Source organism: Rhinatrema bivittatum, chromosome 5, assembly GCF_901001135.1.
Source record: "Rhinatrema bivittatum chromosome 5, aRhiBiv1.1, whole genome shotgun sequence".
Classification (NCBI taxonomy): Eukaryota; Metazoa; Chordata; class Amphibia; order Gymnophiona; family Rhinatrematidae; genus Rhinatrema; species Rhinatrema bivittatum.
Window position 1 is genome coordinate 127,050,581 of NC_042619.1, and position 18,584 is coordinate 127,069,164.

At 49.2% G+C, this 18,584-nt stretch overlaps 1 protein-coding gene across 3 annotated transcripts in view; it reads left to right on the forward strand.

Annotated features, from left to right (window-relative positions):
- The window catches only part of ERICH6B (glutamate rich 6B), a 353,852-nt gene that overhangs the window by 157,691 nt on the left and 177,577 nt on the right, over positions 1–18,584 (forward strand). For all 3 annotated transcript variants that reach the window (XM_029602897.1, XM_029602896.1, XM_029602895.1), the window contains one exon: positions 7,675–7,788. In XM_029602897.1, the coding sequence (XP_029458757.1) occupies positions 7,675–7,788 (114 nt within the window). The remainder of the gene's footprint in view (positions 1–7,674; positions 7,789–18,584) is intronic.

Below are 18,584 nucleotides of genomic sequence, written 5' to 3' on the forward strand. Positions count from 1 at the left end.
CTTCACGAGGATCTGACTTGGTTCTGTCTTATGGTTGGGCCCTTGAGAGGACTCATCTGTTAAAGCATTGAAATTCTTCTGCGGTGATTGCTACCTTGCTCTGCGCTCCGAATTTCTCCACTGTGTTCAGTTCTGGAGATTGTATCTCAAAGGAGACATAAACAGGATGGAGGCGGTCCAGAGAAGAGTGACCAAAATGGTGGGTGGCCTCCATCGAATGACTTATGAGGAGAGGTTGAAGAACCTGAATATGTATACCCTGGAGGAGAGGAGGAACAGGGGTGATATGATAAAGACCTTCAGATACTTGAAAGGTTTTAATGATCCATGGTCGTCAACAAACCTTTTCCATTGGAAACAATTTAGTAGAACTAGGGCTCACGATTTGAAACTCCAGGGAGGAAGACTTAGAACTAATGTCAAGAAATATTTATTCACTGAGAAGGATGGTGGATGCTTGGAATCCCTTCCGGAGGAAGTAATGAAGACTAAACTGTGAAGGATTTCAAAGGGGCATGGGATAAACACTGTGGATCCCTAAAGACTAGAGGATGGGAATAAATAAAAAAGCTTGGGGGTAACCTGCACGGAGTGGCAGTTACTACTTTGGGAAGCTTGCTGTGCAGACTAGATGGACCATTTTGGTCTTTTCTGCCATCATTACTATGTTACTATTTACTATTCCACTAGGTCTCAGGTCAAGTGTGGAGGTTAGTTTGTTATCTCCCGTCAATATCTGCCGAGCTGCGACGTGGTCCTCCTTACACACCTTTTCCAGGTTTTATTTTCCTGATATGAAAGCCTGGGAGGATGCAGCCTTTGCACGAACGGTGTTGACTGGACCACGGGCAGCCTTCCACCCTGCTCGGGAGTAGCTTTGGTACATCCCACAGGTCCTGAGTCCATATGTCTGCATGCTAGGAAATGGAGAAATTATGTACCTGGTAATTTTGTTTTCCTTAGTGTAGACCGATGGACTCAGCTTTCTACCCTTGGCTGCTGAATGATTGTGACAATAGTCCTCCTGTGGGGATAGGGTCTCAAGGGATTACTGGTAAGTGTTAATCCATTCCCTAGATTGGTGTACCTATGTTCTTCCTTGAGTTCAATGTTTATTGTTGGTTGATTACAGTTATGGCTGACTGTTTTAATCAAGTTTTCTGCTAGTCTGTCCACAGTTGCTTTTGAAGAGAGTACTGGCAGACTGGGGTCACTGCAGGAGTATATATACTGTGATATCAGCTTGCTCTGTCTCCATCTGCTGGCAGGGGAGCATAACTCACTGGTCCTGAATCCATCTGTCTATAGTAAGGAAAACAAAATTTCAGGTAAATAATTTCTCTATTGCATGAGAGGTTTTGGATGCACGTCCAAGCGCATGTAAAGCCATATACTTGGCCGAGCGCACTATGTTGCATTGGCCTGTTAATGTTAAGATTACTTACCTGGTAATCTCCTTTTCCTTAGTGTATGCAGATGGACTCAAAACAAATGGGTATAGTGTGCTCGTGCTAGCAGTTGGAGACGGATCTGACGTCAGCATGGGTACATATACCCCCACAGGAAGTGAAGCAATTCAGTAATCTTCCTTGCAAAAGCTGTTATAGCCATATGTGTACTGACCGATCGATTAATCAACAGGATTACCCTGACCAATTGATGGTAGCTGGAGACCACCAGTGTTCTCAACCGGAAGGCGTCGACACCCGGCAGGGTGGAAGCCCTATCATAAGCAAAACATGGCTTACCTTGAGTCAGCGAATCCCCATGTACACCGGCAGCCGGGCGGGATGCTGAGTCCATCTGCATACACTAAGGAAAAGGAGATTACCAGGTAAGTAATCTTAACATTTCCTAGCGTGTAGCAGATGGACTCAAAACAAATGGGATGTACAAAAGCTACTCCCGGACTGGGCGGAGGCTGCCCGAGGACCGTTTAGGATTGCCCTCGCAAATGCTGTGTCCTCCCTGGCCTGAACGTCCAGACGGTAGAATCTGGAGAAGGTATGGAGGGAGGACCTCGTCGCCGCTTTGCATATCTCTGCAGGCGACAGCAGCTTAGCTTCTGCCCTAGAGGCTGATTGTGCTCTGGTAGAATGAGCCTTGACCTGTAGAGGTGGTGGTTTTCCTGCCTCTACGTAGGCTGCCTTGATAACTTCTTTAATCCAGCGGGCGATGGTCGGCCGTGAGGCCGCTTCCCCTTGCTTCTTCCCGCTGTGCAGGACGAACAGGTGGTCCTTCTTTCGTACTGCTTCTGACATTTCCAGATATCTGGACAGCAGTCTGCCGATGTCGAGATGACGTAGTATTCGACCTTCTTCCGATTTCTTCAAACCTGCCGTGGTAGGCAAGGATATGGTTTGGTTGAGGTGAAAGTGGGAGACCACTTTGGGTAAAAAGGAAGGAACTGTACGAAGATGGATGGCCTCTGGAGTGATTCTGAGAAATGGATCACGACAGGATAGTGCTTGAAGCTCTGAGATGCGGCGTGCTGAACACACAGCCAGCAAGAACACCATCTTCAAGGTTAACAAACGGAGAGACAGGCCTCGAAGGGGCCTGAAGGCTGATCCCGCTAGAAATTCCAATACCAGGTTAAGGTTCCACAAGGGCACTGGCCACTTCAGTGGCGGGCGAATGTGTTTAACTCCTTTCAGGAAGCGTGAAACGTCTGGGTGCTGGGCAATGGATTTGCCATCATGTCTAGGACCGTAGCAAGACAGCGCTGCTACCTGTACCTTGATGGAGCTGAGGGAGAGACCCTTCTGAAGTCCATCTTGTAGGAAGTCCAAAATGATAGGAATCTGTGCGGTATGCGAATTGGTGCCATGAGAATCGCACCAGGCTTCAAAGATTCTCCAGATCCTGATATATGTTAGTGATGTGGAGAACTTGCGTGCTCGGAGGAGTGTATCTATCACCGGCTCTGAGTATCCTCTTTTCTCAGTCTAGCCTTCTCAATGGCCAGACCGTAAGAGAGAATTGAGCTGGATCCTCGTGGAGGATGGGGCCTTGGCCGTAGCAGGTCCCGGTATGGAGGTAGAGGTAGAGGATTCCCTGCCAGTAGTCTTCTCATGTCTGCGTACCAGGGTCTCTTGGCCAGTCCGGGGCCACTAGAAGAACTAGGCCTCTGTGTCGCTGAATCCTGTGAACAATGGCGACCCAACAGGGGCCCATGAGGAAATGCATATAGTAGGGTCCCCTGAGGCCACGGCTGTACCAGGGCATCGATCCCCTGAGCTCGAGGATCCCGCCTGCGGCTGAAATATCTGGGAACTTGAGCATTGGACCTGTCTGCTAATAGGTCCATGGCTGGCATCCCCCAGTGATCCACAATTATCTGAAAGGCTGTGGGTGACAGCTGCCATTCTCCCGGGTTTAGGCTTCTCTGCTGAGGAAGTCTGCTGCAGTGTTGTCCTTCCCGGCGATGTGTACGGCGGAGATGTTCCTGAAGATTTGCCTCTGCCCAAATCATCAGGGGAGTTATTTCTAGGGACACCTGTTGGCTTCTGGTGCCGTCCTGTCGATTGATGTATGCCACTGTGGTGGCATTGTCTGACATCACTCTGACCGCTTTGTCGCGAAGTCTGTGGGCAAATCGCAGGCACGGTAGCCTGACTGCCCATGCCTCTAGTCGGTTGATATTCCAACTTGACTCTTCTCTGGTCCACCGTCCTTGGGCGGTGAGCTCCTCGCAGTGCGCTCCCCATACGTTCAGGCTGGCATCTGTGGTGAGCAGAATCCAGGTTGGGGAGGACATTCTTGACCCCCAGCTCAAGTGGCCGGGCTGTAACCACCAGTGTAGTTGCTTCCGCACTCTGGCTGGTAGAGGCAGGTGTATGGTGTAGTCCTGTGATCGTGGACTCCATCGAGATAGAAGGACGCGTTGCAATGGTCTCCTATGAGCCCACGCCCATGGCACCACCTCCAGGGTGGATGCCATGAGGCCGAGGACTTGGAGATAATCTCGAGCTGTGGGCCGGCTGGCGCTCAGCAAGACCTGCAGATGAGACCGGAGTTTTGACTTTCTCTTGGAGGTCAGGCTGACCTTGTCTTCTTGGGTGTCGAATTGGACCCCTAGGTATTCCAGCAACTGGGATGGCTGTAGGGAACTCTTCTTTATGTTGACTACCCATCCGAGGCTTTCCAGAAGAGCTATAACTCTGTTGGTTGCCCAATGACTCTCTTCCAGTGATTTTGCCCTGATCAGCCAATCGTCCAGGTAGGGATGGACGAGGATTCCTTCCTTCCTGAGTGCCGCTGCCACTACAACTGTTACCTTGGTAAAGATCCGCGGCGCGGTGGCTAACCCGAAGGGTAAGGCCCGGAACTGGAAGTGCTGATTCAGGACTTTGAAGTGTAGATAGCGCTGATGATCCTGATGAATTGGGATATGCAGGTAGGCTTCTGACAGATCTAGGGAGGTGAGAAACTCCCCTGGCTGTACTGAATTCTTAACAGACCGTAGAGTTTCCATGCGAAAGCTGGGGACCCGTAGGTGTCGGTTGACTGACTTGAGGTCCAGGATGAGCCAGGACAGACCTCCTTCTTGGGTACTATGAAATAAATAGAATAATGCCCAGAAGGTACCTCTTCCGCAGGTACTGGGATTATGGCTTTCAGGGCCAGGAGCCTCTGTAAGGTCACTTCTAGCGCCACTGCCTTGAGTGGCGAACAAGGAGATTCCACAAACTTGTTCGGCGGAAGTCGAAAGAAATCCAGGTAATATCCTTCCCGGATGATGGCGAGGACCCACTGGTCCGAAGTGATCTCGACCCACCTGCGGTAGAAGAGGGTTAGCCTATGGCTGCTACCCCCGGATGGGTCGGCTGATTGTCATTGCGGGTTACGGCCGGGGCCAGAACCTGGGCCAGTTCTCTTCTTGGTGTGCTTAGCCCGAAAGGGCTGATTCCTGGCTTGAGAACGAGGTGCTTGATAGCGAGACCTATAAGGGTTGAAGCGCTGCGAGTTTCTACCTCTGGATGGTCTGGAAACAGGAGGCTGGCTCCTCCTTGACCTGTCTTCCGGTAGACGGGGTAACGGAGAGGCACCCCATTTAGTAGCCCAATTCTCAAGGTCGCTGCCGAACAGTAGGGAACCCTTAAAGGGCATTCTTGTGAGTCGAGTTTTGGAGGACGAGTCAGCCGCCCAATTGCGTAGCCAAAGCTGTCTTCTGGCTGCCACTGAGGAGGACACTCCCTTGGCTGCCGTACGGACGAGGTCGGAGGCTGCGTCTGTGAGAAAGGCGAGAGCCGATTCCATGTCTTCTCCCGGGGTGTTGTTTCTTGCCTGTGATAAACAGGAGTGCGTCACCACGGTGCAGCAAGTCGCGATTCGAAGGGACATGGCTGCTACCTCAAAGGCTTGTTTCAGCATGGTGTCCATGCGTCGGTCATGCGCATCCTTGAGAGCCGCTCCCCCCTCCACCGGAATGGTGGTGCGTTTCACGATTGCATTAATTATGGCGTCTACCCTGGGGCACGCCAGCAATTCCTTGGATGTCGGATCTAGAGGGTACATGCCAGACAAGGCCCGACCCCCTTTGAATGAGGCCTCCGGTGCCTTCCATTCCAGCTCGTTAGCTGCTGTGCTGCTTGTAGGAGGGGAAAGTGGTGAGCCGATTGGCGCAGGCCCTCTAGCAGAGGGTTCTGTACAGGGACCCCTGAGGGGTCCTGGCCCGGAATGGCCAGCTCCGATAAGCATTGTGAGACCAGGCCCGGCAGATCTTCTCTCCGAAAGAAGCGTCTCATGGTCCGATATGGTTCTATCTCCGAGGGAAGTTCATTCTCTTCGGGGGGCTCCTCACTTACCTGTGAATAATCCGAATCCCCATGATTGGGGCTGTTGGGTGGTGAGTGGCTGCGCCTAGGTCTCGAGGGTCCCGGGGCCGGATCAGCCGGGACGGAAAGACCCATCCGAGGAGCAGACTGCATCTGGACAAAGGCGTGAATCCCCTTAAACAATTCCACCCAGGAAAGCGAAGCCAGATCTGGCCGCAGGGGTACCAGGTCTCTCGGATTCCCTGGCTGCTCGCCGCGGCCTGCTAAGTCCGGAGTGTTCTCTAAGGAACCGCTGGGCTGGGACCGGTCTTGTCCTGGAACTGCCATGGCTTCCTCACATTTTGCACATAGGGAGTCTGCTTCCTCGCTCTGTGTGGCTCTAAGATTGCATGCTGAGCAGAGGCTTAGAGCGTTCATGCCTGATTCTGGGGGTGCCAGCTCTGCGGACGCAGAGGCCTTCTTATGCTCCATTTGCCTCAAATGCGCCTAACACGGGCGCGTAACAGCCTGCGCCTAGAACGGGCGTCTGATAAACAGTGCGCCTATGAACGGGCATCTTATAAATGTGCGCATATAGCAGGCATCTTATAAACAGTGCGCCTATGAACGGGCGTCTTATAAATGTGCGCCTATAGCGGGCGGCTTATAAACAGTGCGCCTATGGATGGGCGTCTTATAAATGTGCGCCTATAGCGGGCGGCTTATAAACAGTGCGCCTATGAACGGGCGTCTTATAAATGTGCGCCTATAGCAGGCGGCTTATAAACAGTGCGCCTATGAACGGATGTCTTATAAGTGTGCGCCTATAGCAGGCGTCTTAGAAATGTGCGCCTATAACGGGCGTCTTAGCATATGTGTGCGTATCCTAGTAGCGTGCGCTAACAATATGCGCTAACAATATGCGCCTATCGCGTGCGCTTAACAACATGCGCCTATCGCGTGCGCTAACAACGTGCGCCTATCGTGTGCTCAAAGAACATGCGCCTATCGCGTGCGCTACAACGTGCGCCTATCGCGAACAACGTGCGTTTAACAAGCCAAAAGCGCTTAATTAGAAAGGAAAAGTAGGTAGGCAAAAATGGCGACCTCCCAGGCGGGCAGCCTCGTAGGCAAGCCCAGTTAGTCCACACTTCCTCGGAGACCCAGTAAAGATGTACGCCTTACCTTGTCTTCGGCGCTTCCCGGCTGCGACCCAGGCGGTCTCCGGCTGCGGGGGAGGAGGGAATACCTTCACCGCCGCGCTTAACGAAGTGCACCCGCTGCCTCTAGGCCGCGCCCGAACCGCTCGGGGGCCAAGCCGCACCCGAGCCCTTCTCACTCGGGGGCTGGGTCCCTGCCGCGAACCGGCCACCCTACCTCCGAGGGACCACGGAAGTCAGCTCGGGAAACTCAACTGGATGAGTGACTGCCTGGTATCACCACAGGAGTGCGGGGCTCGTCTTGCAGTAGATTTCTTCTAAGAATTTAGTCGATACGATTTGGAAAACACGCTCAGCGAGCGTGGGTAGCTCCAAACTGCTTTGAAGATGGAAATTACTGAATTGCTTCACTACCTGTGGGGGTATATGTACCCGTGCTGACATCAGATCCGTCTCCAACTACTAGCACGAGCACACTATGCCCATTTGTTTTGAGTCCATCTGCTACACGCTAGGAAATGCACAAATTTCAGTTCTGTTTTCTATTCCAAAGATTCAATACAGTTTTGGGGTTTGGGTTGGCCCTTTCACAATGACTAGTAGCTATGTTAACATGCTTACTTGCCGAGTTTTCCTGGCTGTGAATCCTTGGACTGACATACTGACTATTTTATTTTTTAATTTTATGAGTCCATCTAGTTTGCAAGTACATTTTAAGCTTGGCTGTGGCTCTCTGCCTTTTGTTTTTTCTTTAGCCATCTCAGAGTTACAAGGACGCTGAAAAGAGTAAGGCTATCTGTGAGTTTTGTCACCGGGTCAAACGGCCCCTCAGAAAAGGGAAAAAGGTCAAGGCTGACCTGCAGGAAAATGTAAGTAAATGCTGTCACATTTTCTAGCAAAAACAGTAGTCCAGAAGCAAATCTAAGTGTCCACACATAATGATACCTCACAGTAAAACTAATGTTCAATGTTAGTGGCATGTACTGTGTGTTATAACACTCTGTCTTCTTTTCCACCCCTTTTAAATTCCATAAAACTGTACTATCCCCACTGCTAGAGAGTACACCCATTCTTGTTGTCAGTATTTATGTAAACCAACTGACCTTAAGTTGAGCTATTTGGCGCTGCCACTGCTGGCCAGCAGAGCAACTCAGATTCTTGCAGCACATAATTAGGCATGGAAAAATAAGTTGCAATTAGGTTCAGCTGAAAGTTGTGTGCTAGAAACAGATAAATATGACTACAGAAAACAAAAAATACCAGACCATATGAGAACATAAGAACATGCCATACTGGGTCAGACCAAGGGTCCATCAAGCCCAGCATCCTGTTTCTAACAGTGGCCAATCCAGGCCATAAGAACCTGGCAAGTACCCAAAAACTAAGTCTATTTCATGTTACCTTTGCTAGTAATAGCAGTGGCTATTTTCTAAGTCAACTTAATTAATAGCAGGTAATGGACTTCTCCTCCAAGAACTTATCCAATCCTTTTTTAAACACAGCTATACTAACTGAACTAACCACGTTGCGTTGAGTGAAGAAGAACTTTCTCCGATTGGTTTTAAATGTGCCACATGCTAACTTCATGGAGTTCCCATGCCAAAAACAGCAAGTATCTTCTTCTCAATTAATGTTGCTCCTTCTACATACCACTCCCTTGCTTATTCCTTCTTTACATGGTATGTAGAAGGAGCAACATTAAGGGGCGGATTTTAAGAGCCCTGCTCGCGTAAATCCGCCTGGATTTACGCGAGCAGGGCCTTGCGCGCCGGTGCGCCTATGTTCCATAGGCCTACCGGCGCGCGCAGAGCCCCAGGACTTGCATAAGTCCCGGGGTTTTTCGAGGGGGGCGGGTCGGGGGCGTGTTGGGGGGCGTGTCGGATCGGCGCGTCGTTTTGGGGGCGGGACGCGGCGTTTCGGGGGTGGGCCCGGGGCGTGGTTTCGGCTCGGGGCGGTCCGGGGGCATGGCCGCGCCCTCCGGAACCGCCCCCAGGTCGCGTCTCGGTGCGCTAGCGGCCCGCTGGCGCGCGGGGATTTACTTCTCCCTCCGGGAGGCGTAAATCCCCCAACAAAGGTAGGGGGGGTCTAGATAGGGCCGGGGGAGTGGGTTAGATAGAGGAAGGGAGGGGAAGGTGAGGGGAGGGCGAAAGCGAGTTCCCTCCTAGGCCGCTCCGATTTCGGAGCGGCCTCGGAGGGAACGGCGGCCGGCTGCGCTGCTCGGCGCGCGCCAGCTACACGAAATCGGCAGCCTTGCGCGCGCCGATCCAGGATTTTAGCGGCTACGCGCGTATCTACTAAAATCCAGCGTACTTTTGTTTGTGCCTGATGCGCCAACAAAAGTACGCGAAGGCGCGCTTTTTTAAAATCTACCCCTAATTGAGAAGAAGATACTTGTGAGTGATGTAAAGCAGGAATAAGCAAGGGAGTGGTATGTAGAAGGAGCAACATTAATTGAGAAGAAGATACTTGCTGTTTTTGGCATGGGAACTGTTGGAGCAATATTAATTAAAAATATTGTGTGAATTGCTATAGGAACATTAATAACAAATATTGTATGAATTTTAATGTAAAAGGGACATGTGCAATAGGGAACACAGTGTTTAGCACCCTGCATACAACCAGGGGACTGCTCCACTGAACTTGTCTGATGCTGCTACCAGTGCAGAAAGCTGCTGCTCAGCTCTGCAGTACTACCACTGATTGGGGGGGGGGGGGGGGTGCAACCACACCATGAAATTCCCTGAATTCAGCCCTGCTGGTGCTGAGGAAGTGTTGGAGATGGAGGAAGCTGAGCTTGAACCCTGAAGTTATCTTGTGGAACTCACCAGGAATATCCTGTGATCCCAGTGGGTCCGTACACCCCTGCTTGGCGTGTCCTCTGCTTCTAGAAGCATCAGCAGTCACCACTGTCTCTCTTAAAATGTAAGTGGCACCTGTGGCATATTTTTCACAAAATATTAACTTCAAAGAGAGGCCTAAAATGAGCTTAATAGGTTTACTGCTTGCATTCCCATGGCAGTGTTTTAGAGCTGGATTGCGGAATCTGAGGTTTGGCTCTAAATTAGATGCAAGCACATATTTCGCTGATGGAATGCTCCGACTTTGCTTCATTTTTGCTTGGACACTGAATTTGGAGGGGGTACAAAAATGAAAAATTGATTTGGAGTGCAGAAATGGAATCGAGCAGGATGTGATTTGGGGGAGGAGGACTTGAGATACCAATGTGCACCAAGCAGGGAACAGAACTAAAGATGATCATATCTGATGATATCAAGAAATGAAAAGTGCGACAAGGCAGCAGCCAAAACCATAGGGAGGTTAGGGTGCATACGAAGAGGTTCAAACCAGTAGAAAAAGGGAGGTGGCGTCATCTCTGTACAAATCCATTAGTGAGTCCGCACCTGGTGTATGTGTGCCCAGTTACATTGGGGTAAATTTGTAACATTGTGCATAGGTTATATCAGTTTTCAAAGTGGACACATGCACAAGTCCACTATGAAAATTAGCCCACCAGATCTACCAATATGTACTTACACCTGCTAAAATGTGCACAGTATTTTCTCTTGAAAATTTACATGTACACTTTTTAAAAAACCAAAAGCATATGTGTAAGTCCAGATCCCTCCCCAATCTAGCCTCCCAGAAATGCCTCAGATCAAGACAGATAAACTTAACATATGAACATGGCATAGGTGCATAAGTTTATCTGCATACTGGGCATCCAGTTTTATAAACGGCCATTTCTATGTGTAAATCACTGTTTTACCTGCAGAGGTCCCCTTGAAAATTGCCCTCAAATTGTATTAGCCTTTTTTTTTGTGTGTTTGATTTTTGCATTTTGCACTAATGGATTTGAATACATTTTGTACCATGCTGGCAGAATATCAAAATGGTATGGTACTGAGAGCCCTATGACTTGAGACTTAAAGTCCAAAATATGTGTCTCTAAGAAGGATAGACTTTCAGATACTTCAAAGGTATATATAATAAACAAGAAGCAAACCTTTTTCAGTGGCAAGGAACTTCGGGAGCAAGAAATCATGATATGATGCTCAAAGGGGGTGGATTCAGGAATAATATAAGAAAATATTTCTTCACAGAAAGAGTGGTGGATGTATAGAATGGCCTCCCAGTGGAAGTGGTGAGACAAAAAGAGTAAGAATGTAATACATTTTGGGATTAGCACAGAGGATCCTTAGTGGTTCAGAAGTGAAGAGAAAGCCAGAGAAAAAGGGGGGGGGGGGTGGCATTGAAAAAGGAGGAAAAGTGGACAGTCTAGTTGAGCCTTTTAGTCCTCATCTGTCATCATATTCTGTGTTTTCAAAAACAGGTAAATGTTTTTGGCGGTTGCAAATTTCCCACCTTTAAATTTTTACAGAAGTGGTTTTTTGCGCCTTCTGCATCAAAATCTAAAACAGCCTTTGAAAGTCAAAGCATATTTAGCATATTTAATAACTTGCCTTGTTTTAAAATCGAATTTTGACTAATTAGGTCACCCATATGAGAGACACGATTTTGAAATAGTATGGTGTTATTTTTGAAATGTGTATATCTTAAAATGAAAGAGCAAAGGGTTACCGGTTTCTAGATAAAAGATATTACAAGTGGAACTACCAGAAATAATTAAAATATCTTCTCATGATAAAGATTTTTGGATCCAATTGTCAAAGAGTTTAGGCGCCTAACGTTTGGAGTTAGGATCCAAAATTGGTCCTTTTGAAAATTTATTAGGGTTGAATGTTTAAATTTAGGCTCCTTGTTTCATTAGGGCCCCAAATTTAGGAGCAAACAGCAAGATAGGAAAATGTTTTAAAAAAATACATTTAACAGTCCCGTGCTTCATAAACAATCGATGTAAAACTGAGCTTGATCTTACATATTAAAGACCTTACCCCGAATGCTGGTGTTATCACTGACTTGAGAGATGAGTCAGTAAGAGGTCTGCCTCTCTGGTAGCTGCTGGTACTGACTGAGAGCTGGGGTAGTACTGCATCGAGACCAAAAATACTAGCTCGTGAGAAAATCAGTCACACTGTCCATCATCTCAGGAACTGTGAAACTCACAGTACATCCAGAAAAATTAGATAATTGCTTTTTTCCATGCTCATTTCCTCATGGGGATGAGTTATATAATTTTGGAGATATCTATCAAGTTTATTAGCAGTTTGAAACTATATAATCATTTTGTTTTTGTTAAGGATTAAGTCAGTCTGTGAGGAACTTTTCATTTTTAACCATTGATAATAAAAAAAAGAAACCATTTCTAGCTGCATAGTAGCTGAGGTGGCCTCACTGGGAGCCCATGGGCTATTGAGGAGATATATATGAGACTCCTTACAGGACTCAGTTGATAATGGACCCCTCCCCACAAAGCAGGGTTTCCTTACTGCCCTGGACTCATGGTCAGCAAGAACAAAATCCTAGGCCCCTGACAGGAGGAGGAAGGGGAGCCCTTTGGGAGAGGTTGGTACATATGAGTAGGTTCACTCTTGTTTTTGATCTCACTTAGCTGATGTTGGAGCCCTATCCTTAAAATTGGCCATATACTGGATCTGGTGCCACCAACACTACAGCAAGTCCTTTTGATCAAATTTGATCGCATCACTGCTCTGTTCTAGTCTGATCACTAGCTGATTCATCTGAAGATGCTGACCAAACTAGTACATTCATACTACACCACATCTAAGGTTAGTCAGACCCACTGCACTCCTCACCCATGAAATCTTATTACAGGAACTTTAGGCCTTTTTGAACAACATCCTGACCTCAGCTCCATCTGAAGGGTGTTGCAAGTGTGGACCCTTGGCTGAAGTGAGGTTAGTGCTACCTGCAGGGAGGAGCCCTGCAGGTCCTCACTGTTGGTAGACGGAGCTGGCAGGAACAGAGGCTTGACAGGAGCTTCACCAATACCAGCCCAAGTTCACCACAGGTTGAGCCCTTGGGTGCTGGGGCTCGCTGGATTTAGGCACGAGCCTCTGGGTGGTGAAGGATCCGTCGTGGAAGTGGAAGACCAGCAAGAAGACGACAAGTCAGTTAAGGCCGAGGTCGGAGCACGCTGCAGACAGCAGAGACGAGGACAAAACTGAGATCAGGGCAGGCAGCGATCAACGAGGTCAAAAGAAGGTCTGAGGTCAGCCAAGAATCCAAAACAAAGATGAAACCGGGATCCAAGCCAAGGTCCAAAGCTGAAGAGTCAATCCGGAGGGAGGAGGGCTGGGAAGAACAGCAAGAGGGATGAAGACAGATGAGGGACCACCGAGGAAGCAGGAACTGGAAACAGGAAAACAGGCAAGATCAGGACCAGCACCAACATGGCAAACAGCTACTTCAAGGAGTGGGACCTATTGCCGAGGTGTCTGAGCCTGGTTTGAGCCAGTGACGTCATCTGTGGGCGCCGCAGTGGTTTTCCCGCCACAGGCCCTTTAAATACGGCCAAGTCATGTGTGCGCCTAGAGGTGCCCCACTCAACTGAGCGGTGTCCAGATCACAGCACAGCTTGGCCCATGTGGTGGCCTGCCGCGTCTCCCCAGCATGACTGTTGCGGCGGCCCTACACCTTTGGTCCCAGGCACAAAGTGAGAGCAGCCGGTTGTGGAGCCAATCTGTGACCTGCCAAACATAACATTTCCCCCTTCCTCTAAGCCCCCCCATCCCCAAGGGGGCCTGGGTTTCTTAGGGGGTGAAGCGTGGAATGCTCTTAGAAGGTTCTTATCCAAGATATTGTAGGCAGATTCCCATGTGTTTTCCTCTGGACCGTACCCCTCCCAGGAGATCAGATACTCTCATCTTTTGTTCCAAAGTCAAACATCTAGTACCTCACTCACTTGGTTGACCTGGTTCTCCTCTGTGGCTACTTCCAGTGGTCTGGGCACCTTTTCGGATGTCCACGTGAGGATTAATGGCTTGAGGAGGGAGATGTGGAACATTGTGGACCTCCAGGGAGACGGGTATCCGCAGCTGGTAGGTCACGGGTCCCATCTGCCGTGAGATGGGGAAGGGCCTGATGGAGTGGGGAGCGAGCCTCATGGGGGGCATTCTGAGCCAGATGTGGCGGGTGCTTAACCACACCTTGTCCCCTTGTTTGAATTGCAGTGCCAGTCACCAGTGTACTTCTGTTACTCTTTTGGCTCTCTATGCGGCCTTCTGAAGCATGTCCTCAGTATGAAGCCAGAGTTCCTGGAATTCTTGTGCGATTAATTGTGCTACCAGCTAGGGGACAGATAATGGAACTAGCAGTGGTGAGGAAGGCTGTTTCACATATACAATCTGAAACAGGGAAGCAGCCGTAGCATAGCAAATGTGGGAATTGTGGGAGAATTCCACCTACGGAAGGAGGGTCGCCCAATTGTCCTGGTGTTCATTGGCATAAGCCAGGGTCTAATTGGTTCGGATGGTAGGCCATAGTATAATCCAAAGTGATGTTGAATTTCTGGCACAGAGAGTGCCAGTATCTGGCAGTAAACTGGGTTCCTCGATCTGAAACAATATGCTTGGGCAAGCTATGCAGGTGAAAAATGTGGGTGGTAAACAGCTGGGCCAGTTCAGGTACTGAAGGAAGACCCAGGAGAGGAACAAAGTGAGCCATTTTAGAGAATCGATCGATCACGACCCAAATAGTGCTGCAGCCATTAGAGAGGGGAAGGTCCACCACAAAGCTGGTGGACAAATGGGTCCAGAGGTCCTCGAGGGCTGGCAAGGTTGTCCCACCAACAATTTTTGTTGTGCACAGGCAGGACAACAATCTACGTAGTCCCTGACATCTCTTTGCTGGAGGAAGGTGAGAGTCGGGCCCATTCAGGGTGACCTACGACATGGGAGTCGTGGGACCATTCCCATACCTTCTATCGGAGTCGACATGAAACGACCATCTTTCCTGACGGGATAGTCACAGAAGAGGCCAAGAGAATCTGGGTAGGATCGAAAATGTGCCTCGGGGGATCCAGCATGTCTTTTGCCTCAAAGGATCGAGAGAGGGCGTCCACCCAAGCGTTCTTGGAAGCGGGTCGATACCTCACCTCGAAATCAAAGCACGCGAAGAAGAGGGACCATCTGGCTTGGTGCGCTTTCAGTCATTGGGCATGGTGGAGATGTTCAAAGTTCTTGTGGTTGGTATATGTAGTAATTCGATGTTGTGCTCCCTCCAACCACTGTCGCCACTCTTCGAGTGCCATTTTGATGGCTAGCAGCTTCCATAATTCCGCTCAGCATAGGAAAACTTGCAGAAGAAGAAGGAGGAGGGGTGGAGGACTTCTGTACTGGAGTGTTGGCTCAGCACGGTGCCTACACCCAAGGAGGACGTGTCGACTTTTAGGATGAATGGACATGAGGGGTTCGGATGGTGGAGGACAGTTCATGGAGAAAGGTCTGCTTCAGTTTTTGGAAGGCGGCGACCACTTCAGGAGGCCAAGCCTTGGTATTGGCTCCCTTTTTGGTGAGCGCTGTGAGAGGGGCCGCTATCAAGGAGTAATTGGGCACGAAGTTCCGGTAGTAATTCGTGAAACCTAGAAACCTCTGCAAGGTGTGGAGACCCAAAGATTGTACCCAATCCTGAATTCACTTGACCTTCTCCGGATTCATATTGAAACCGCAGCTGGAAACTATATATCCCAGGAAGGGTAAACTCTCCTTCTCAAAGATGCACTTCTCCAACTTCGTGTAAATTATTTGCCCATAGTTGCTGAAGGACTTGACGAACATCTTGTCTATGAGATGAGAGATTCTTTGAGAAGATGAGAATGTGAAGGTAAACTACAACATAGGCGTACAGCAGATCCCAGAAAATTTCATTCATCATGTTTTGGAATACATTACATAGGCCCAAGGGCATCACCAAATACTCATAATGGCTGTCCCGCGTGTTAAGACACCATCTTCCATTCATCACGTGACATTTTCCGAATAAGGTTGTAGGTCCCCCGGAGTCCAATTTTGTAAACACTTTGGCTCCCTGAAGCGGTCAAAGAGCTCCGATATGAGCGGTAAGGGATAGCGATTCTTTTTAGTTATTGCCTTTAGGCCCCAATAACCTATGCAGGGGCATAAGGAACCGTCCTTCTTGGACACAAAGAAGAACCCCGCCCCAGCAGGAGATGTAGACAGTCTGATGAAGCCCCAGTCGAGGTTTTCTTTGATATCCTGGAACACAGCTTCAGTTTCCAGGAGTGACAGCAGATATACTCTTCCTTGTGGAAGTTCGGCGCCTGGTACCAGGTTGATGGCACAGTCAAATGCACGGTGAATGGGCAACGTCTTGGCCTTACTTTTGGAGAACACATCTGTGTAATCCGCATACTAAGGCAGCAGTCCCACAATGGTTGTAACCAAGGAACAGCTGCTGGAGGCTTGATCCCCAGTCAAACTGAGGGGAGTGGAGCTGTAGCCAGGGTAACCCTAGCATGATGGGGTGCACTGCTTTCTCGATGATGTAGAGAGTTAATTCTCCACTTGCAGGATGCCGGTGCAGAGCTACAGAGGAACTGTGGTCATGGTGATCCACCCGGGAAGTGGCTCCTCGTGGATGGAAGAGATGACTAGTGGTGGCTGTCCCCCAGCTCAACTGTTGTAGCATCGGCAGCCCTCCTCCGGCCCTGGGCAAGAAGTCAGAGCGGCCAATCGCAGAGCTGACTGGCAACCGACAAAACATAACAAAGGGGCTACCTCCATCTGTGATTTCATTGACTCTTGGAACTTTGCCCTCAGGAAAACCTTGAATGCACTCGCCCCAGCACTGTCTTCTTCCCTTCCTCCCTCACACTCCCTCACACTCACATACACACGCTTTCTCTCACAGACTCCCCCTCACACACAAGGTCACATTCTCTACACGCACACACAAGCTCTCACTCTACATGCTCTATCATGCAAACATATACAAGCTCTCATTCTATCACCCCTCAGGCTCCTATTCTTATGCACACACAGACCCACACCCAGGCTCCCATTCTTATACATAGAGACACACACCCAGGCACCCATTCTCACCCACATACACACATTCAAGCTCCCATTCTCAGCCACCCACATACACAGGCTCTCACACAGAGACACACACATATAGGATCTTACACAGACACACACATATGCACTCACAAACAGGCTCTCAGACACATACAGGCTCTCCCTCATTCACACATACATACAAGCTCACACACATTATGGTCTCCTGTGATCATCGGGCCGTGGTGAGATGAGCTCCACCATGGCCCTGAGGGCCTCCTGCTATCTTCAGGCCGTACGGCCCATTGATCTTCCTGCTTGGGGGAGGGAGGTAACCACAGAGTATGCAAATTCCTTCCATAAATTTGGCAGAGTAACTCCAAAATTCCAGACCAGTTTTGGTGTATATTTATGGAGCATCATTGGAGGCTGCTCCTACTGCATGGCACAAATACATTTGCATGCTGCCTAATGAATGAAGAGAAATAGTGGCGTATTTATTGTTGGCTGTATGAAAAAAAACTCTAGATGGTGAAAAACTCTTGATATTTGTCCACTGGCATGTCTTCCACAGTTAGTAGAACAGAACAGTGGTAAAATGCTGTCAGGTGACCAAGCTTTTAAATTACTCCATGCATGGTTCTTGGCATGCCTTCAGTCACGTAATTTCTTAGCATTCAGATAGGTGGATCCACACCATTGGGTTGTACACCTCTACCAGCAGATGGAGACGGAGCAAAGCTGACGTCACGGTATATATATCCTTGCACTGACATCAGTCTGCCAGTATTCTCCGTCTCCATCAGATGGTGGACATGCATCTCCCTTCTGGGGATTGCGTTAAAAGCTTTTTTTAATAGGAGTAAAGAAGAAAGAAGTTTATTGCCTTGCTCTCCTGTGGTGATACCTTATAGTCCCTCCCTCATCGAGCTTCCTGAAGTAATATCTTCGGACCCTCCCTCAGATGACTGCTTGGTCTAGTAGCAGGTTTCTGCCGGTGTGGAATTAGCTGTAAAAAAAAAACCCAAAAAAAACAGCTGAAAGGCAAGGAGGTGCAGGAAGCAGAGCACAGCGGTAAAGGTCTATGCTCTCTTTCCCCGCAGCTAGAGACCAACTATACTTGTCGGCTGGGACAGGCTGAGCTCAGATAAAGAGTAATTACAAAAAAGAAAAAAGAGGTAAGGGGGAGTTGATTTTAGGGATTCCTCTCCCTTCTGATCTCCCTGCTCGGCGCGCCAATCCAAAGTCCATTCCCACCCTCCAGGGGAGCTTGGGGACTCAGGCAGCTCGTTGGGTTGAGCAGCCTTCTGGGCTAGGCCCCGCTCTCAAGCTTGGATTGTTCGCCGAGTTGTAGGCCGCAGCGGTGTTTGTGCATTTTTTCTCTGCACATAAGGCTGCCCTCTTCAGGTACATCGGTTCATGCTTACGTGTCTGGTTGTGCACCTAGGTGGGCACTCAGTTGGGCACATAGGGCACCTACCTCTGCGTAGGGGTGCCTAGGTGGACACAGTGCCTAGGTGGACACAGGGGTGTATTTAAGGGCGCCTTAGGTGGACGCTCAAAGTTGCAGAGCACTTGGGTGGGTACTAGATTTATGCAACTTCCTGAATAGTGTATTAGGCGCCTAATTTTTGAGCGCCTATTTTTTCAGCGTCTATTGTGAGCACAACTGAGCTCACAGCTCTCAGACGCCTGTTGGAGTACACTGACAACTTTATGGTGCTGATAGC